The sequence below is a fragment of the Eriocheir sinensis genome, chromosome 1 (genome assembly GCF_024679095.1).
Source record: "Eriocheir sinensis breed Jianghai 21 chromosome 1, ASM2467909v1, whole genome shotgun sequence".
In the NCBI taxonomy this organism is placed as follows: Eukaryota; Metazoa; Arthropoda; class Malacostraca; order Decapoda; family Varunidae; genus Eriocheir; species Eriocheir sinensis.
Window position 1 is genome coordinate 15,131,910 of NC_066509.1, and position 22,748 is coordinate 15,154,657.

Consider the following 22,748-nt stretch of genomic DNA (forward strand, 5'->3'; position numbering starts at 1 on the left):
AGGCCTCCCAAACTCACTCTGCAAGAGGGGTACCTCTTTGGCTGACTGGTTAAGGAGTGGCTTTCCCATCTCCCTGGTCACTGGTTTGACCCCCAGCTCTGGTATCTCTGGATTAATTTCTTGTGTGTTTTGTGGCACACAGAGGTCGTGTTGAGGTATGGTAAAGTGAAATCCAACAGTAATTCAGGAAGAGTTCAGTGTAGAGATGAAAGTGACTGCTGTATCTCCATCAGTATCGAATCGGTCCACGGTCTGCACACAGTCCCCGATGATGGCGGGCAGTCATTGTGCAGTCTGTGATGAGCCAGTGTGTGTACGGGCATGTCGATGTGTATCTGCCAAAAAAGAAAACTTTAAAATTTTTCACCATCCTTGTTGCCTGGGACTCGGAGGAAAATAGGTCCTCTGTCTGTTGTTTTTCCCTGCCATGGTCTATGGTGGAAAAGTGACAGGCTGGTGGAGCACTGGAGAGGAAAGGGGAGAGGGGGTTTTGCTGAAGGTGGAGTGAGCGAGTGATGAGAATAAAACCCACTCATGCAGACATAAGATGTATAATTACCAAAAAGTTTTGGTCTGCCACCACCTTCAGTGAGGAATGCTTGTACAGAAATCAATTTATACAAGGAGTATGGATAAACATGAGAGGGTGGGTTGGGACATGGAGGGGTAGGAAACTTTCATACATCAGGCCATAAGTAGGAGATTCAGGTCAACTCCCCTCCCCCATGCTGCGGTGGACGGATGAGGGGATTAAGTTCATGGCGCAGTCGGCTGGAGTTGGCTATGGGCTGGCTCATGGTTGGTGGATGGTTGGGGTGCGGTTGCCAACAGTCTTGGCATACTCATGTCTAGCCAAGAATCCGGGGCAGTTGGCGACAAAACCATAACGACTCAGACCTTGATGCGTTCACCGTCCTTGGTCATGATGGTGTAACAGGGGCTTTAGTAAATTTGGTAAAGGTCAGAATATTATTTGTAGTTTTGCTTTTCAAAATGTAGCACTTGAAAATGTGGTGTGTCTTCGGCACCAGCAAATACAGTAACTTACATGCAGGAAAGCACTTCTTTTTTCTACCCTCCTATTAATTACTGATTACCATCACTCTAACATCTTTTTTTCTCTTTCTTTGACATATGCTTGCTGGTGGCCCATAGCACTCTTCCAATGGGTGTGCCTTGGTTGTCAAGCATAACAGACCAACAGACACACCTTTGTGGGCCCCTTCTCCACCTCCTTCTGTTGTACGGGAGTTGAAGCACAATCAAAAGCTATACCCAGGAGGTACTTATCAATACTTTGCTTTCTCAGAGGGTACATTGTTTATGTACCCCTCCATCTCCAAGAAAGAAGTGCTCCCCTGTGAGGATTATGACCCTCGCCTCAGGTGTGTTCTGCTATCCTTTTTTTTTTATTATCTGTAAAGTATTTTTGCCTACAAAGGCTCTGCACGTGAGGGGACTTGTAGGGGTGTCAAGTTATCTGTAGAGGGTTCCCAGTTCTCTTGCTGAATCATATACTTGTCAAATAAAATTTAGTTTCATTTCCTCAGAATCTCATATGTTGGGCTCTCAAACCATCCCGGGACCCTTCATAGTTGTGCCACTGTCTTTGGAATGCTTACTCTACCTAGGACTTGTTTCATCATATTGTCACTTGCTTCTCAAGTATTTTTATTATAGTATACAGTACCCTCTCGAGTTTTGTGCTATCCGAGTTTCGCGATCCACGAGTTTCACGGTTAGTCCTAAATTCTTACCATCCCAACTTTCGCGCATTATCACCCCGATTTTCGCGCTGCTTTGACATGTACGGGTCACGTCTACTTACCATCGGCGTCACACATGTTACTTTTAAAGGTAGTATCACACTGGATGTTTTACTCCAGACATTGTGGCTATGGCAAGAGAGAGAGAGAGAGAGAGAGAGAGAGAGAGAGAGAGAGAGAGAGAGAGAGAGGGAAAATGGGTCGTTTTGAAGCCGCAGTTGAAAGCGGCTGCCGTACAATTGGCTGACAGTTCTGAAAACACGCTTGTGATTTGCTGGGAGTCCGATGACGTCATCGCTGACGCTCACCCTATCAGCGGCTTCACTGCCTTAAGGCGGTGTCACAGTGGCCGTTTTCGTCCAACCGTTGGAGCTACGGGCAACGCCCGTACGCCTGACCGGGAGCAAGTTCCCGGTTATCCGTAAGCTGTGCGTCACACACGGCCAAGGTCGGTTGCCCGTAAGCTGGTCCGTAAGCCCGTAAGCCCTGTATCAACATGGTGTTGTCTGCTAAAGTAAGGGCTGTCGCGGCTTGTGCTGCCATTACCCAAGTTATGGAGTTGTTACTGCAGTTAAATGGAAGGAAGAAACAGTTGTGGGTGTGGCATGCCTGTGGTTTCTCCATGCCAGTTCTCATTGTCACCACTGCGCATGCGCAGCCAACCCACCCATCTAGACTCAACCACATAAACACATGGATCGCATAACAACAAACACACATAGACACACACACACACACACACACACACACCAGACACATTAGGAACCATTGCAGATGTTTCTGACAAACAGAAACGACTTCACCATTTCTTGAGTGTGTTAGAACGTATTTGGTGAGTGGCTTCCATGAACCAAACCTAGCTCTTGGCAAGAAGAGAGCAGTCGTCTTTAACACTGCCCTCTTCTTGCCATTGGGTATGTTTGGTTTGTAGGAACCACTCACCAATTAAGTTTTAACACACTCTAGAAAATGGCGAAGCTTTTTTTGTTTGTGAGAAACATCTGCCATGGTTCATGATGAGTCTGGTGTGTGTGTGTGTGTGTGTCTTTGTTGTTACTCGATCCATGTGTTTGTGGTCGGAGTCTAGATGGGTGGGCCGGCCGCTCACGTGCAATGGTGACAATGAGAACTGGCACGGAGGAACCACAGGCACGCCACACCCACAACAGCTTCTTCCTTCCATTTAACTGCAGCAACAAGTCCATAACTTGGGTAATGGCAGCAAAAGCCGCGACAGCCCTTACTTTAGCAGGCGACGCCCTGTTGATACAGGGCAAGTGCTTTGTTTACGTTGTGGATGTGGTTACGGGCAACCGACCTTGGCCGTGTGTGACGCACACCCGGAAAAGTTGGATTTGCCAGTTGCCCAAGCTGCCGCCAACGCGGTGGGAAGAAAAAGGCCCAGTGTGACACCAGCTTACGGACAACCAACAACTTGCTCCCGGATGGGCGCACGGGCATTGCCAGTAGCCACAATGGTAGAGGAAAACGGCCAGTGTGACACCGCCCCAAGGCAGCGAGGCCGCTGACCGAGTGAGCGCCAGCGACGACGTCATTGGACTACCAGCGAATCACAAGAGTGTTTTCAGAGCTCAGCCAATCGTAAGGTTTCATCAGTGGCTTTAAACGACTCATTCTCTCTTCCTGTTTTCTTCCTTTTTCCAAGGTACATATTTTGAGATAACAACGGAGTAAAGGAGGGAAAAAAGTGAGCTCCGGGGGACAGCATGAGCCAATTATAATGGCGCCACTATAAACAGTTGTCTGCGCCATGACGGGCTCGGACTGACCATCAGGCCCAGATGGATAGCCTACCGGTGCCATAGCCCACATGTAAAAAAAATAAAAATAAAAATATATCGAGAGGGTACTGTAGTTATTAATTTGCATTTTATGCTTCAAAGTTATTCTTGAAATTGTTAAATATTTGTATGAACAGTTAAGTTTACAGTTATTGAGTGAATAGGAACTACATGTATAGATTTCTGAAGTAAACATGAATGTTTATCTGTATTGCTTTCATATAGTAATTGGGGTCACAGGTACTTCTATACGCAGTCCATATCTCCCGAGCCACGTGATGTGGTGGTGGTGGTGCACAGTCACCCTCCTGCCAACACTCTCCTCAAGAACATCATTAATCACACCTTTGATGCTCTCAGCCTCATGGATCAGGTAATGTTTATTGTCCACTACTTACGTCTTGTCTACTTTGTCAATTTTATGCTACATATAATATTTATGTACCCAAGGGCATTGTGTATTGAATGATGGATTAATGAAATTGATTTTTTGATGCTGTGAAGGTGGGATTGTGTCTACCAGGACCTGATGGCTGTTACACTGGGTCATTTGGTGAAGAGAACAGTTTTGTTGTTCCATCATGGCCTGGCCCTGATCCTCCTCTGGGCAGACATGATTACCTAGGACAGATGTTGGCCAGCAATAAGAAAAATAAAAATCACCTCAAGAGGCTGCTGGAGTTATGGCCAGTTACATCACCTACTTTTTCCAGTCACATGGCGGCTGTGAGGGCAGGCTTGCAGCTTCTTGACTCTAGGCATGAGTTTGATTTGTCAGCTGGTGAGTTTATGAACTTGTTAGATTAATTTTCATCCCTTGATATTGGAAGTGTTATTTTTTTTCAATTGCAACTGATGAATATATTACATGGAATATGAGTTACAAGATGAATTGATTATAACATATATTTCTGATATGCCGACTACCAGGTTAAACCTTTTTTTTCCCCTAAGTAAATATTTGTTTTTAAGTTTCAACCCATGCTTTTATCTATTAAGGTATTACTTTAATTTTCATCTTTGCATGGACAAACTCATTTATTATATAGAGCCACTGCTTTGTGCAGTGGCAGTATTGTAACCAATGAGGTTAGAGGTGCCACTGGGTAGAGCTAAATTGGATTATTGGGAACTAGCAGCACCTCGCTGGAGTACCACAGACACATCTGTGGTAGCCAAGCCCTACCCTGCCTTCACAAGGTGACCTCATTAATACACCACATTTTTTCCCTTTAGCAGTGTTTTATGGTATAGTAATTTTATTTTTTAGTGTGGTGGAACTAGAGGGAAGGGCAGTTACCTTTGGTACTTTGTTTTTATGGGACGGTTCTTTTTTCATTTTTTTTATCCTTTTTTTATCATTTTTATGATTTAGTGATGGTAGTTCCTGACAATCTGGTGCCCTGTGTCCTTCTGGGAATGAACACTGCGCTAGCCCTACCAGCAGCCAGTGGGCCCTCCGGGGGTGGACGAAAAGTGGCTACGGGTGGAGGGGGGTCTCCATCCGCCCCTGGGAAGGGGAGGAGGGAGGAGCTCCTTAGGGTAGCATGCATAAATGTGAATGGGATGAACGAGGAAGGGAAGAGAAGGGAGATAATTAATGAATTCCAGAAAGGAAAGATTGATGTGCTAGGTGTGAGTGAGATGCACATGAAAGGTAGTGGTATGTGGGGGTGTGGGAGTGGGGGCGGGGAGAGGCTGTGGGAGGGTGTGGAGGGGGCGTAGTGTGGGCAGGGGTCGAGGGGGGAAAGGGGAGACGGGTGTGTGGTATTGGCCTCCCCATGAGTGCGGGTGGGAGTGGATGGGCATGGGCGGTGTGGTTCAAGGATAGTGTGGATGACAGGGGAGATAGGGATAGTAAGGTATGCCTGGGTGTGTGTATATGCACCAGTGAATAATAAGGGAAGGAAAGGGAAGAGTGAGAGATGAAGAGATTCTGGGAGGACTTAGGACAGTGTTTAAAAAACTTTGGAAGTGAAAGAAGAATTCTTGTGTAAGGAGATATGAATGCAAAAGTTGGAAACAGGGAAATTGGTGGTGTGGTTGGGAAATGGGGTGTGGATGGAGTGAATGAGAATGGACAATACCTTGTGGATATTTGTGCTGAGAGGGGTCTGTTCTTGGCAAACACCTTCCAGCACAAGCTAATTCACAGGTATACGTGGGCAAGGGGTGACAAGAGGAGTGTAATAAATTATATAGCTGTGGATACGAGGTTGCGACAGGATGTAGTGGATGCAAAGGTTGTGAGTGGAATGTATATTGGATCTGATCACTTCACGGTGGTAGCCAAAATTAGGATGAAGGAGAAATGGGAATTCAGAGGGAATGGGAAGAAGGAAAAGGGTAGGAAGGAACTAGCAAGTCAGAAATTGTGTAACAGTTGCCACAGGGAGATTTATAGCAGGAAAGTGGAAGAAATATGAAATACTTGGAAGAGCAAGAGCACAGATAGAACACAGTGAAGGAGTGAAGGGGGTTTATGAGGTTTTCAAGAGTTCAGTGGTCTGGGCAACTGAGGAAGTAGTCGGGTATAGGTCGTGTGGAAAAGGAAAGAAAGGGAGTGTATGGTGGACGGATCAGATAAAAGAGGCAGTTGAGGAGAAAAGAAGGAACTACAAGAAAGTTTTACAGAGAAATGTGATGGAGGCGGCAAGAGGGAGATGGGAGAGAAAGTACAGGGAGAGTAAGATGTTGGTAAAGAAATTGGTTAGGGAAAGTAAAGAGAGTGGATGAGGATTTTGGTAGGAAAATTTCAGCAAAATACCAGAACAAAAAACTTTTCTGGAAATAAGTTAAAAGAGAAATGGGGGAAGATGGGAGAGAAAAGATGGGGTGCATGTGAAAGGGATTGAGGAGATAAGGGAGGTATGGAGGTAGCACTTTTAATTGTATATAATGAATGAGAGTGGGAGGGAGAGCAGAAGTGACTAGTGTAGGAATAAAGGTCAATGGAGGGCAGCCAGATCTACAGGGAGAGGTGGAAAGAGGTGAGATAGAGGAGGCAATGAAGAAGTTAAAAGTAGGAAAGGCCCCTGGAGCTGATGGCATAACAGCAGAAATGCTGAAATATGGAGGAGGTGTAGTTGTGGAATGGATATTATGGATATGTAACCTAGCATGGGAACAGGGTGAGGTGCCAGAGGATTGGAGAAAGGCTATTGTTGTGCCGTTGTACAAAGGGAAAGGGAGCAGAGGTGATTGTAATACAGTCATCCCCCGCCGTTCATGGTATTTTCGTCTCGGACTTCTAGCGATGCGCTGAAACACAGCTTTATGGGACTATAACCCTATGGGAAAATATGCAAGTGGGCATTGCACCCTCTGACACGCTATATAAAAAAATGTTTTTTTTTGCTCCTTCCCAATTACATAATTACAGTAATCTGGCAAATCTGCAGTGTGGTTGGGCAATTTTTTTTTTTTTTTTTTTTAGGATAATGAAAATGAGAAATCTTGAAAAATAGCAGTCATTAGCTGCTGGGCTACTGCTGCACAGGCTGCCCTCGCAACAGTGACGCGTCAGAGGAACAACAGGAGCAAGCCTCCTCCTCCTCCCTCCTCCCTCCCTCTCCCCTCCTCCCTCTCTCTGCCTCCCTCTCCTCCTCTCCTCCCTCCCTCCTCTCTCCTCCCTCCCTCCTCCCTCTCTCCCTCCCTCTCTCCTCTGCCTTCCTGTAATCGTGTCACATGCTGTGACAGATCAGGGTGAGGGGCTATATTGGCGGGGGGTCACGATTGATGAACCGCGAACGTACTGAGGGGTGATAGTTACAGGGGAATAAGTCTACTCAATGAGGCTGGAAAAGTGTATGGAAGGGTTTTAAATGAGAGGGTGAAGAAAATAACTGAGGAAAGTGTAGGTAATGTGTCATGCCCCGAGAGCATGTTTTTCTATTTCCTCTATTTCCCAACACGTCCTCTGCATGTATCGAAACACACGAGAAATTAATCAAGATCAGGGTATTCGCTGGTTGCCTGGGATTGAACCCACGACCAGCGTGACGGGAGAGCCACTCCTTACCGAGTCGCCCAAAGAGGTACCCCACTGACTAAGTGGGTTATGGGAGGCTCGTTCATCAGGCATAGTTGCCACACTACACAACTTTCCCCTCTATGTAGATTAATTTCTGTGTGTTGAGACCTTAGACAGTGACCACTATCGGTTCACTATTCCACAACGTCCCCGTAGAGACATACCTCCAACTCTCCCATTTTCTATTTCCCTCGGAGATCATGGGTCATCCTACCTGTTACCCCTTCGGGGAAACTCAACAGAACCACAGGATAGGATGCCCATCATATGCCACCTATTACTCCCTCGGTCCCACACGTCCTCGGCGTGTATCGAAACACATGAGAAATTAATCACGACAAGGAGAGGGTATTCCCCGGCTCCCTGGGATTGAACCCGCGACCAGCGTGACGGGAGAGCCACTCCTTACCGAGTCGGCCAAAGAGGTAACCCACTGGCTAAGTGGGTTATGGGAGGCTCGTTCATCAGGCATAGTCGCTGCACTTCAGATGCACAAGGTTTTTTTTAGGAAAAGGAGGGGTTGTGTAGACCAAACATTTGCACTCAGAATGTTAGTTAAAAATACATAGAAAAGGATAGGAAGCTGTTTGCTGGGTCCATGGACCTGGAGAAGGCATATGACAGGGTTGACAGGAAGGGGTTGTGGGGTGTTTTAAGGATATATGGTGTGAGAGGGCGTTTGCTAGAGGGAATCCGATCCTTCTATAATGATGTGAGTGCCTCTGTATGCATGAAGGGTGAGTTGAGTGAGAGTTTTGGTGTAGGTGTCGGTGTGAGACAGGGGTGTGTGATGTCACCATAGCTTTTTAATGTGTACATGGATGGTTGTATGAGAGAAATGAAAGCCAGAGTGGGGGAGCTTGGTCCAAGGCTGAAAGTGAGAGGTACGGAGGAGTCATTGGTTGTGGGCCTGTTTGCAGATGATACGGTGTTGTTGGCAGAGAATGAGGGGACGCTGCAGAGCATAGTGAATGAGTTTGACAGGGTGTGTAAGAGGAGAAAGCTGAGAGTGAATGTTGAAAAGAGTAAGGTTATGGTATTTGAGAGGGCGAGAGAACAGGTCATTGATTTTGCAAAGCTGTACAGAGTTAAAGCAGAGGGTACAACGAAGTGTAGGATAAGGTTAGGGGAGGAGAGAATGGAGGTGGTGACTGAGTTTAAATATTTAGGGACAGTTTTATGGAAGTGTGGAAGGTGAGGTGAGGGAAAGAGCAGTGAAGGGCAGACAGGTGGTGGGTGCATTAGAGAGTTATGAAAGGAAGAAGTGTGAGCATGGAGGTAAAGAGGGGAATAAGGAACAGTATTATCCTGCCAACTCTGTCATATGTGTCAGAGACGTGGACATGGAATGCAGCACAGCAGTTGTGAATATGTGCAGTGGAAATGAGTTATATAAGAGGTGCATGTGGTGTGTCAGGATGGGATGGAGAAAGCAATGAAAGCGTGTATGAGCGGTTTGGTACGGGTGTGACAGCGAAAGGAGTGGAGTGTGGAGTGGTGGAGTGGGTGAAGCATGGTGCATTGAAATGGTTTGGACATGTGATGAGAATGGGAGAGAATGAATTCGTGAAGAGAGTGTATGAGGGAAGGATTGAGGGAGGGGGCGTCAGGGGAAGATCACCTGTGAAGTGGATCAACTCATTGCAGAAAATGAAGGTGACCTACAAAATTTGGTCAGTGTTTTTGAGTGTCTGTAATAGGAGAAAGCTGAAAGTAAATGTCAACAAAAGTAAAGTGATGATTTGTGAGCGAAGTAGAAGTGAGATTGTAGATTTTGTATGCCCATATAGAGTGGGAATTGAATGTGAAAAAGAATGCAAAATAATTTTGAATGGTGAAGAAATGGAGGAGGTCAATGAGTTTAAGTACCATGGATCAGTTATGTGTAAGCATTGTGGTATGGAGGGAGATATAAGAGAAAGGGCATTGCAAGGAAGAAGGGTGATTGGGTCTTTGGGACGAATCATGAATGGCAGAAGTGTGAGCATGGAAGTAAAGGGATTTGAGAAATACAATAATAGTACCAACCCTCACATATGCAAGTGAAATGTGGGCCTGGAATGAAAGTCAGAGGTCTAGAGTGCAGGCAGTGGAAATGAGTTATTTGAGGAGTGCTTGTGGTGTGAGTAGAATGGATGGAATGAGTAATGAAAGTGTATATGAGCATTTTGGAATGTGTCACAGGGGTGAAGGGAAGAAGTGTGGAGTGGTGGAAGAAGTGAAGCGACAGACCTTAAAGTGGTTTGGCCACATGGAGCAAATGGAGGAGAGTAAGATGACCAGAAGGGTGTATGTGAGTGAGATAGAGGGAGGGAATGCTAGAGGACGACCTCCAGTGAAATGGAGGGATAGGGTGCAAAAGTACGTTAGGGAGAGGGGGGAAAGATCTTTGAGAAACTTTGAGCAGGCAAGGAGGGAGTGTCTGGATAGAGAAAGTTGGAAGCTCTTCTGCCGTGGCCATCCCCTGGTGGGAGCTCCTAGGAGCAGGCGTCGATGAAATGATGATGACGATGAGGAAGTGGATCAATATAGTGAGTGAGTTGAAAGTAGCAGGATTGAATGTGCTGAGAGGAAGTGCCAGAACAGGGAGAAATGGAGACACTTCTGCCGTGGCCAACCCCTGGAGGGAAGTTCCCACGAAGGAGCAAGGTGTCGGAGATATAGATAGACAGATGAGAATGAAGAAAAAATAGACTGAATTGGCTATACAAGCAGCACTACACTTGGCCACCCATAGAATTGTCAAAAAGGTGCTTTTCTTAGTCAACTCAGTTCTTTTTTTCTACTTTGGGATTCCAGAATGCAAGTTATTGTTAGGCACCAAATGTCCAAACACAGTACCTGCTGGTTCGAAGAAAATATATATTGTACCCATTGCTAGTGGGTTTTAAGGTTTGCATCTATTTATAGTAAATATGCCCACTGAATGCAAAATGTACACTGACCAGTATCTACCTCGTGAACGGCGAAAGGCAACTAGGGATGCTTTGTCTCTGGAATATTTCTCTCATGGCTGTATTTTGCTTTCTAGCATTCCTAGTATAATTTAATTTGATGTTAGATATGTGTTATTTCTGGTGTAGTTATTTTGACTTCTGGTCTTAGAATAGGTGTTTTTCATACAGTTCTGTGGTAGGCAAGGCAACATTGAAGCTGTAAGGTAAAGTGTTGTCATTGGCATGGAGACAGGTGAGGGGCCTCAAGCAGGGAAGAGATGAACTGATAGCCAATACTGTCTAATGAGCAAGCCATTCCTGAAAAAAAAGCATGCAAATGATGAAACCCACCTTTAGCGCAAAATCCCGTCTTGTTTCAATTAAGCCCCACTGACTTTGACTCTGTTATTATTTTATATTGTTAAACATTTGCTAGCTTTTGTTAAGCTTGCCTCACTGCCTCATGGAATGGCTCATTACTGCTTTGCAAATTTGATTTTTTCTAAATCAAAAACATTAGAGAATTGAATTGTTTTGAATTCTGTGTTTTGTGCTAGATTAATCATGAAGAAAATTGTGTTAAATTAACAATCTACTGTATTTACAAAGTCTGTTTTACACTTAGAAGTTCCCATGGATTCTGTTCATTCCACTGTTGTGGAGTTTTTAATATGCAATAAAATCAGCACTGCTGGAGAAAGATCGCTAATATGGCTGAATGGGCAAAATCTAATATTCAAAGTCATTGTTATTTTGGTTATTGGTGTCTGAAATACACAGTCCAGTGGAGAATGGGTTCTGTTGAGACCTGCTGACAGGAAAGCTTAACACTACCAGCTACCAAGGGATGCAAATCTGTTAATAAGAAGTAAATATATATATATATATATATATATATATATATATATATATATATATATATATATATATATATATATATATATATATATATATATATATATATATATATATATATATATATATATATATATATATATATATATATATATATATATATATATATATATATATAATTACCATTGCCTTTGGTGCCAGGTGGTCACCACCAGGTGATGGTATACATGACCACTGAGAAGGAATGGAAAGACAACCCAGTGTTGGACATACTCAAGGATGCTGTCAGGAATGGGACCTCCGTTGTGGTTAACCTCATACAGGGTGAGTTTACTGTTATTGTATAATTAGTTAAAGGATTAAGGATTACAGGGATTAAACTGTGAAAGTCTATCAGTGAATCACATTAGTAACAGTAAAAAAAATAACTTTTACAAGCTATAATATTTTACTTCTCATTGGACAGCAGCTTCTTTTAAAGGTATTTGTAACCCTTAGATAACATACAAATGCACATATGACAGTTATTTGTTGTTTGAAATTGACTTTAGCCAACAATCTTTTTTTAATCACTGCTGATTTACTTTGACAATACACAGGGGTGTATTTAGGACTTTGAAATATTGGGGGCTTAGCCCAACTCAAAATGCTAGGTGGTTGGAGGCGAGAGAAACGCTGAGTTTTAGGGTAATTTTGAGGCCTCTCTGACATACATCAGGGCCAATTTATGTGTTCTTGTATTTAACAGTAACACTGAAAGTATGGCAAGTGTGTCATGATGAAACTTTCAAGGTCATTGTCAAATTATGGTAAAATAAGCACATTAAAGCGCTTAAGACTAATGTATCATACATATAAATGTACTGTACAGACAACTTAAAAATAAAATTTATTCTTTCAGGTACATTTACTGCAGAAAACAAGGCACTAAAAACTGATGAAAAGCAATTGGCCGTTTTTACAATGTATTATAGTAAAATAAGGAACATCTGAGTAAGTGAGCATCAAATAATTAGCAATCAGAAACCACCATTTTTCACAAATTCATGTAGTTTTTTATTAAATTTATTTTGTTACCAAGGAGATTGAAAACTACAACTCAGCACTCTTACACTTAACTCTTGCATTTTGCTTGGAAAAAAAATTGTCCGTGTCTGGAAATTAGACCACCGACACGTTAAAAATAATGCCCCTTTTTTTCAATAGGAAGATTAAGCAATTCATTTTGTAAATGATATTAATATTAATGGTAGCCACAACTTAAGTCTGAGGAAAAAATAACTTTACACTCCAGCAGCAACGGAGCGATCAATTTTCTTTTGTTCTGCTCACCTAAAAAAAGAAGAAATAAAAAACTTTCAGCCTTTAGCCTTTAATAGACGTATTGTTTATCCCGTTGTCATAGCCTAGGTATTCATATCATGATAGTAAATGATGTGGCCTGTCAGGTTTCATCTCATGCAGCCTACTACTCTACAGGTAACTTTCGATTTACGCGAGTATTGTGTCCTTGAAGAGGTCGCGTAAATCAAAAACAATGTAAATCAAACAAGAGGTAGGGGTAGGTTTCTATCGAAATATAAATATTCACTTCATTCAGTGGAGAGAGAGAGAGAGAGAGAGAGAGAGAGAGAGAGAAAGAAAATATCCATATCACCGAGAGATCCACTCAGGCACTCGGTCTCAGCATCACTTGTGTGAGGACGAAATGAGGGACACCATGAGCGACTGGCTAGTATTGGTACCGGTACCGAGCAGTCTGGTACCGGTACCGTACTGTATAGCTGGTAGCATTAGTACCGGTACTGGTACCGGTACCAGCCCACCCCTATTGTTGAATAGTGTGGCAGCGTGGGTACTGTATTGTTGTTCAAGTCGCACACGGGAAGAACTGAGCTCAGCTGCGTGGCCGCGGTGCCGTGTGAGTCCAGTTGCGTGAGACATCTGGTGGCCGCTCCACAGCAGCGAGGGTGTTGTTGTAGTTGAGTAGCGTGGCAGTGTGGGTACTGTACTGTTGTTCAGTCCAGTTGTGTGAGTCCAGTTGCGTGAGACATCTGGTGGCCACTCCATAAAATATCGCGTATAAGTGAAAAAATCGTGTAAATTAAACATTTAATTGGATTTTGGACCCCACGTTATTTAAAAAACGCGTAAACCAAACTCGCATAAATCAAAAGTTATCTGTACTACATTTTATAAATTTAGATGCTGGTTTTTACTTCTACCATGTCATCAGTTCCTGCAGACCAAGTTTATTTAATACAGGGTTAAAGACGTATTAAAAGCTTCTTTTACTGTTAAGCTTTCAACTTGTTTTTATATCAACGAAGTTCGATCTCGCATAATTGTCATGTAACTACCATATAATGACCACGAGTTTTTGCCTACAGCAAAATATCAATTAATTACCTCTTGAAACTTGTTAAATAATAACTAGATCCTTTGGAAATCGGAAAAATTACGGTCCCTCATTCCACTTTGAACTACTGAATGCTGGAGCAATTCGGTGCAGTGTGCACATTTCCCATCATTACAGTATACATAACTACGATATTTTTTTTAAGGAGTTAGTATGCCTTGTGTGACAAAAACGTTTGAGAACCACTCAGTTAGACTATGGCTACTTGCTAGGTGGCTAAAGAGCCCGCTGCTTCACCAACCTGAGCTAACAGACAATGTAAAGGCAGTGGCAGTCTCCTGTCATGACTCATCTGCAGTTACAGCAACAGCAGGAAGCAGCTCTTCCTCTGCCTGTCCTTACCTTGCAGGCTGCAACTCATTGCCTTGGTCCTCTTTCTATTTGAAAAAAGCTGCTTATATCTATAGCCTCAGACTCAGGTCTTGCTCGCTACAACCAGTCAACAAGCTCTCCTGCTCATACGTGTGCGCAGGCCAGGAAACGCACCTTGGCACCACTGCCTGACTGATGGCCGACTGGCGAGTGGCTGTGAATACGTGATAGGAACGTGAACCGGACAGGAACAAACCGTATGATCTCCGTATGAGATCTATGAAATCTAATTTTTATTTCTAACAGCTTAATAAGAATTAACATTTTGTCAGTGGTGGGCACGGTTCCACTAATCCGCTAACTGCTAATTAGTGAAGCTAACAGTTTTGTTAGCTGATTAGCATTTTCGCTAACTTTGGAAACATTTAGCTGATCAATTAGCTTCCACTAAGTGTAGCTCCTCCTCCACTAACTTAAGTCCGCTAAAAATTCATACAGGTTTGGTCTTGTCCATTGTGGGCAGACACAGCACCAGTTGAGCCACATGGCGCAATAATTCCATGGCTTCCACTTTTGGGTAAATTACACCTCAAAGTAGGGTAATTGGACAATTATTAGGGAAACTTTATGGTATATTAGGGTAATGCATCTTCCATTTCCAACTCTTTGAACTTGGGATTTAATAACAAGAATTCGATATTTTCCACCTGACAGGAAATAAACTTAACCCTCTTGCGCATTGTGACGCCAATGGCGTGTAAAAATTTTTAGGACCAAAGTGCATCGTGATGCCATTGGTGTCGATTTGAACAAAAATATTACTTTTAAATGGTTATATTCACTCCAATCGTGTAATTTTTTGTTTGAGGGTAAGTTTCCTCACCCTCTCTGAATTTAACTAATTGGCAACACACTCTGCATGCACAGATTTGAGCACGGTTGAGAAAACAAAGACAGTTTCCGGTCACTCTCTCATCAGTCAATCTGCACGTCTCGCTGCTGTGGGCTTTAAACTTTTTTGGGCTTCCGTGTGCCCATGCAGCCCATGGCATAACAGTGATAATAGTGTTATATTGTGCAATACAGTGATTTGATTGGGTGTAATTTGTATTCTATTCTCTTTACAGGTAGTAGCGTATTATATTTTGTGAATTACGTTTGGACGTAAATACGTAATGGCATAGAGGCCCCTGAAACCTGAGGAATATTACCCACTCTAATACTCAGACAGTGAAAGTAGTGGTAAGAGTGAAACAGGAGGTATTCCCCACTTTGCGAGAGAGATTGATGAGAGCGAAAAAGACTTAGATTCAGAAGGAAATGAAGGCACGGAATGGGACAGTGTGGAGGACAGGACAGGAGTCGTACTTCTGTCCCCGCTGGACCCGCTTCCTCCTCCCCTACTCAATATTTTTACTTTTCCGCAAATATTTCATGGTGCTAATTGTCCGATTGGAGATTTGAAGGAACCATAAGAATCCTGATAAAATTCTGCTATTATAAATACATCTACCTTGAAAAGTTGACTCTCAAATTTTTTAGTTATGGAGGTGGGAACATGACCTAAGTAGAAAAATTGTTTATGCGCACTCTATTCCATGTCCATAAACGGTCCTTTGAATTACTATTATTATATCTTTAATGATTCATGAAAAACTACAACAAATAAGGAAGCCATTGATATATTATGTATAATGATCAATGCAGGTTTGGGGTAAGAAAGTAGCTGAGAAACAAAAATTTTCGCCGCGCTAAAAAAAATGCCTCGACTGGCGAGAGACCCAATGTTTGAAATGAGCACAGAAAAGAAAACTCATTGAAACTTATGGTGTGCGAGAGGGTTAGAATAATAAAAATTAAAGTGTCAGTTATGGAAAAAAATTCAAAACTGCGTAGATTTGCGGGAAATCTTGGGTAAAATATACGGATTTAGGATAAAGTGAAAGGCTTCTTTCTCTTCTCCTCATGTTGTTTCTTGTTGGTCTCTTTGTTTAGTTAAGCTGCGACGTTGTCACCGTGTATAGTACTACCACCTCTAAATGAGGGCCAGGGTGTGTTGCTGTGTCTCCGTAGAAGAACTCGACACGTGACTCATGTCAGGCTGGGTCAGTGGGAGTGATGCTGCTCGTGAGAGGTGTAACATTTATTTTTATTAAGAAAATATATTTTCTACTTATATTCCTTTAAACTATCATATAGATAATTGTTATATTCCTTATCCACCTCAAAACTGCGGCCAAAGTTAAATAAAAGTAATTAAATTTTCATAGCACTACTGTAAAATATGTATGCTGTTTCTTTATTGCCGTATAAATATTATATGCATAACTAGTTTACTTTTGTTTGATTTATCATAATATTTGGGTTAAACTTGTATTGGTGTGTGTTTTATCATTTGTGATGCCTTTTACATATATCATAGAAATTACGCATCGCAGGTTTGGGAGACTTGGCAAGGCTGGTCACAGGCCCCACTCCTCCCTGACCCCACCACAGCATTCAGTTTAGGATGGTTCTACTAAGTCACGTTCATTATTGTCGCCTTGTTTATCGTTATCGACGTCATAAAATGTGACCAGAGTGAGGACGTTTTTGTTCCGCCTGAGGATGCTGCCCCTGTTAGGGAGTCAGCAGCAGCTGTGGGTGAGGCGGAAGACACTAAGTTAGAACCCGTGCCCCACCTGGAGAAGTATTTTGCTCTTAAATCAAGAGATATGACGAATGCCAATGTCTTGCACTTTCGGTGCATCATGTGCCAAAATACTAAACCGAAGTTATCCATATAAAAAAAGTTAGCAGTTAGCGTTAGCTTCCACTAATTTCTTTATCAGTTTAGTGGTTTGGCGTAAGCGAAGCTAACTTTTCAGTTAGTGAATTACCAGTTAGCGAAGCTAAGTTTTCGGTTAACGGTGCCCACCACTGCATTTTGTATTGGCTTGGCTGGGGCTATTCTTAAAGAAAAAAAAAAAAAACTTTTGAGATCCGGGGCTATTCTTAAAATATTCGGGGCTATAGCCCCGAAAGCCCAGACATAACTACGCCACTGATGTTACAACTCTGGAAGAAACTACATGTATGTGAATAGAAAAAATCTAGAAATATAACTTTGATGTGAATTTCTTATGTTCCCACCTTTGCCCTGTTGTGGTGCCATGATTGCATGCCCCCAATCAATTCCCCTCTTGCCACAGAAGTCTTTTTTTTCTATGCCCCTCTTACTTTGACTCCTATCCCACTTTGCCTAGTCAGGGTATCAGCCCTACATGGTCAAAACCTGATCTTATTTTTGTTTTGGCTTGACAGAGGGGGCAAAACCTGCTGGTATAGAAGAAGGGATAATACTGAAGGAGAACAATGCATCACTCAAGGTGGTTCTCTTTCCTGACAACCCCACATTTCGTAATTCCCACACTAGTTTACCCAGGTAATATTATTGTCTAGTACACAGTTTATTTTGTCTACCTTTAAATAATGATTGTTTCATTTCTTACCATTCTTGAGTGAAATATTTATGATTAATGTTTGCCATGGATCTCTCTCATCATAGAGGAGAGGAGAGCAAAATGAAAATGGTACTTATTGATTTTTAAATTTAATGATATAGCTTAGTAGTAAAGTGGTACTTGATAGTGGAGGGAACTAAAGTTAGTGAGAAACTAAAAATGTCAGCATTGGAGAGGATGCAAAGACATTTATATGTCAGAATGACATGTCAAGCTACATGTAGGAAGATTTCTACTGTATTCAAGGTTTTGAATATGCCTGTAGGATATTTATTGCATTTTGTTGATTGACATTGGGATATTAATCACATAATGAAAATATAGCAGTAATGAGAAAGACTAGATAATTGAAAAAGCTAAATTTATTTTTCTTTCAGTTTTGGTCAGAACAACAACAACCGCCCTGTAATTACCATACCCTACATGGACTATTTTGGCATGAATTACATCATCACTGTGTGCATGCCATTGGTGTTTCAGGAAGAGTTTGTGGGCACTGCCTGCATTGATTCCAATGTGGTAAACCTTTTTACTGACACAACTATTCATGGTTAGTTTGACCTACAAATAGTATGAACTAGAAAGTTGTCATTATCATCATCATTTCATCGACGCCTGCTCCTAGGAGCTCCCACCAGGGGATGGCCATGGCAGAAGAGCTTCCAACTTTCTCTATCCAGACACTCCCTCCTTGCCTGCTCAAAGTTTCTCAAAGATCTTTCCCCCCTCTCCCTAACGTACTCTTGCACCCTATCCCTCCATTTCACTGGAGGTCGTCCTCTAGCATTCCCTCCCTCTATCTCACTCACATACACCCTTCTGGTCATCTTACTCTCCTCCATTTGCTCCATGTGGCCAAACCACTTTAAGGTCTGTTGCTTCACTTCTTCCACCACTCCACACTTCTTCCCTTCACCCCTGGGACACATTCCAAAATGCTCGTACACTCTTTCATTACTCATTCCATCCATTCTACTCACACCACAAGCACTCCTCAAATAACTCATTTCCACTGCCTACACTCTAGACCTCTGACTTTCATTCCAGGCCCACGTTTCACTTGCATATATGTGAGCATCATATGAATAATATATATGCAGATACATATTATATGCTAAGGAGTATAAAAATATAATTTCACCAAAACTGAATATGCAAAAGTAGTATTGTCTCATAAAAAGAAACACTTGAAGAAACTGGAAAAAAATACAAAGACTAGCCACTAAGATGAAACCAGAACTGGAAGACATAACTTAGGAAGAAAGATAAATAGAAATGCATCTTTTAACACTGGAAGAAAGAAGAAAGAGAGGTGACCTGATTACTATATAAACTTTTGAATGACTGGGAGGAATCATAATAAAAATATTGTTGAATAGAGGAAGTGTAGGCAGAGAATTAAAGAGGTCACAAGAAAAGTTAAGAAAGGGAATGTCTTAATGACATAAAAAGTACAGTTTTCCTCATTGAAATATAAATACTTAAAAAATGAATTAGAACTGGTGGAGGCGAAGAGTGTGTGGAAATTTAAGAAAAAAAGGACAAGTACTGTGGAGACGGGGCCACACGAGTGTAGCTCAAGCCCTGTATACAACAACTATGTAAACTAGGTACATACACATTCCAAGTTTGAAGTAATACATCCATCTCATGAACAAAACCTTATTCAATTATGCTCGCAGAAAGAAACTGAGGGTATTGGAAGTAAAAATTGGCAATGATTTAGATTACCACATCTATCCTATGAATACCAATACATAGTTTGTCATCTCACTCTCAAGGTGACAAAACCAGTGCAAAGTGTCCTTGTTTCTTTTGAACAATGTAAAACTCATATTTCATTAGATTTTAGTTACTGCAGATTAATGCATATTTTTAAACATTTCAGACATAGAAAATGCATATGTGTACTTGATTAATGGTCAGGGAAAAGCTTTGATGCACCCACTATTGCCTGCACCTCACTCTGTTACTGAGGACCCTGCCACTGTTACTATCAACATGTTGGAGCAGCACAAGACCGCTAACTCTTTGCTGAGGAAGATTATTAGCCAGGAGGATGGTTCAGAGGTTAGCATTACTTGCTTGTGTTTAACATTAAGGATATAATGTAAAATTACTCATTTAAGCTTATTTCCTTTTTTTTTCATTGATCAGATGACTTAAATTTTACTGTATTTGGTAACCTAAACCATAGACTCTATCCTTGACGGGTGTTGGGAAGGCTTTGGCGCAACAGCTTGCGAGATAGGCGAGCAACATTATCGCGCTCTCTCGATCTACTCTCCTTCCCCCCACACACACATTTATATATATATATATATATATATATATATATATATATATATATATATATATATATATATATATATATATATATATATATATATATATATATATATATATATATATATATATATATATATATATATATATATATATATATATATATATATATTTATATATATATATATATATATATATATATATATATATATATATATATATATATATATATATATATATATATATATATATATTTAAAGATAAAGACACACACACACACACACACACACACACACACACACACACACACGGTGTGTGTGTGTGTGGATGGTTGGGCAGATTGTGTGTATTTGGACTTAAAGAAGCCGTTTGATAAAGTACCACACAAGCGATTAATATGGAAACTTAATCATGTTGGAGGTCTGGGTGGTTCAATATTGGATTGGATTATGGACTTTTTGACGAAGAGAGAAATGAGAACAGTAATCAGGAATAATAAATCAAGCTGGATGGAAGTGACTAGTGGAGTCCCCCAAGGATCGGTGTTGGCTCCGATTATGTTTGTAATATATATTAATGACATGACAAAAGGGGTGAGAAGCTATATGAATATGTTTGCTGATGATGCTAAAATAATGAGGAGGGTGGCTAATGAAGAAGACTGTGTAGCCCTGAGCCAAGATCTTGATAGAATAAGTGAATGGTCATGCAAATGGGAAATGACATTCAATACAGAGAAATGTAGTGTGATGGAGTTTGGTAAGAGTAGTAGATGAATATTGGGGAACTACTCTCTAAGTAATGAAAGAATCATGAAAAAAAACTGAAGAAAAAGATCTGGGAGTGATCATAACAGACAAGTCATCCTTTGGAAAACATATAGACCGGATAACTGGGGAAACATACAATCTTCTTAGAAACATAAAAACAGCATTTACATATTTAGATGAAAAAATGGTGAAGAAACTAATAACATCGATGATACGTCCAACACTGGAATATGCAGCATTAGTGTGGTCACCTAGATTGAAGAAAGAAATTAGAAAGTTGGATAGAATACAAAGAGCAGCGACCAAATTACCGGAAACTCTGGGAGAACGTACTTATGAAGAAAGACTGGAGAAATTGGGACTAACAACACTGGAGAAAAGAAGAGAGAGAGGGGACCTAATAGCATTGTACAGGATACAAGAGGGATTGGAGACGTTGTACTGGCTGGCAGTAGCTGGCAACTCACTGGCCCAGGCTTATATAAAACTGGCCACCCTATCCAAGGTTGTAATAATTAAAATGATTAATTAATACAAAGGCCCGCTTTCCTTAAGCCTTAAGGGGATGAATCTTAGAACCAGGATTGTACAGAGACACGCCAGTCCTCGTCAACAGACCGACTTGGTCAGCTAGATTTCGATCGCCCATTAAGTCGGTCTGTCGGCACCCTGCTACGGGCTGCCTTTGGCAAAGGCCCGTGCACTCTCCTATAGGGGGGGAGCAATCTTTGAAGGCCACGGTTGCCATTTGGTATTGAAGCACTGTGATTGGTATTAGACTAAAATTTGGTAATGAAACTAATGAAATTTGGTATTGAACTATAAAAAGATAAAAAATAAAGGAATACAGTAAAACCCCGATTATCCGAAAGCGGATTATCCGAAAAACCGGATTATCCGAAATTGATCTGGATAATGCAATTAATTTTTTTTTTCTATACTAAAACGTTATAAAACATCAAAAATAAATAAAAGTAACTACATATGTACTATATTAACACATTTAAAATTGATAAGAAGTTAAAATGAATATGCTTTCTAATACGTATTGCCGAAATAGCTTGTAAATTTAATAGATCAATGTATTAGACAAAAACATTAAACAAACTCTCAACAACACCACGTCCGCACTTTCTCGCCCCAGCAAGGACGTAGGTGCGCGAATCTAACAAACTACTGCACGACTACTCACACCATACTCTCAAGACAATGACACAAACACGACCCCTCTCCACTCCATGCCACATTCCCTTCCAACATACGAAGGCGCGATAATATGAGTCATCATACTGTGTCTCCACCTGCACGATGCATCAAGGTCACACTTGCAAGCTTGCACAACCATTCACAATCGCACCCTGCAACATTCACAATTCAGATCTGCAACGCTCACAAGTATCAACATACACTGGTCCAGACAAGGAGACACAGACAAACATACACAAAACATTTACATCACATGTTTTAAGCGCACTACTTTGTTTAGCGTAGCGTGTGTTTGTTTGGTTTCATTGTTTACATCGTCAGTCGGCAGTCGCACACACACTTCACACTGGGCAGTCGATCGCTCTACCTGTAAGCTGACCTCACTTCTTTCTACATCACCATGCCGAAAGAAACCGGGAAAAGTAAGAAAGTCTTCATTACCATACAGCAGAACACAATGACGACGATCAAACTGGCGGCGATCAAAATGGCGGCCATAAATCCGGATTATCCGAAAAATCGGCTTATCCGAAAGAGGCTTCCCCCCTTCCATTTCGAATAATCGGGGTTTTACTGTACTTCCATTTATACATCCCCGTACACACACACACACACACACACACACAAAAAAAAAAAAAAAAGTACACAGACAGTTCAAGCTCCCCAGTAACCAACTATTTTTTTCATAGTATTTAAAAGTTTGACATTTTCATATCTTAGTTGGAACGTTCGGGGTGAATATATGTTTTATTATCAGTTTGGTATTGAAAAAGAGAATCTGGTATTTAAAATTGAAGTATTTGGTATCAAGTCCCTGAGTAAACCTGGCAACCCCGACCCAGCTATCAGTGCTTTGGCCA

General features: G+C 41.6%; 1 protein-coding gene across 8 annotated transcripts in view; it reads left to right on the top strand.

The window, feature by feature from the left end:
• The window catches only part of LOC126995435 (uncharacterized), a 121,706-nt gene that overhangs the window by 37,304 nt on the left and 61,654 nt on the right, over nucleotides 1-22,748 (top strand). For 7 of the 8 annotated variants that reach the window (XM_050854986.1, XM_050854996.1, XM_050855002.1 and 4 more), the window contains 7 exons: nucleotides 1,156-1,385; nucleotides 3,809-3,941; nucleotides 4,073-4,349; nucleotides 11,594-11,716; nucleotides 17,427-17,547; nucleotides 18,004-18,176; nucleotides 19,515-19,696. In XM_050854986.1, the coding sequence (XP_050710943.1) occupies nucleotides 1,156-1,385; nucleotides 3,809-3,941; nucleotides 4,073-4,349; nucleotides 11,594-11,716; nucleotides 17,427-17,547; nucleotides 18,004-18,176; nucleotides 19,515-19,696 (1,239 nt within the window). The remainder of the gene's footprint in view (nucleotides 1-1,155; nucleotides 1,386-3,808; nucleotides 3,942-4,072; nucleotides 4,350-11,593; nucleotides 11,717-17,426; nucleotides 17,548-18,003; nucleotides 18,177-19,514; nucleotides 19,697-22,748) is intronic. The other variant, XM_050855017.1, reaches the window with a different exon arrangement.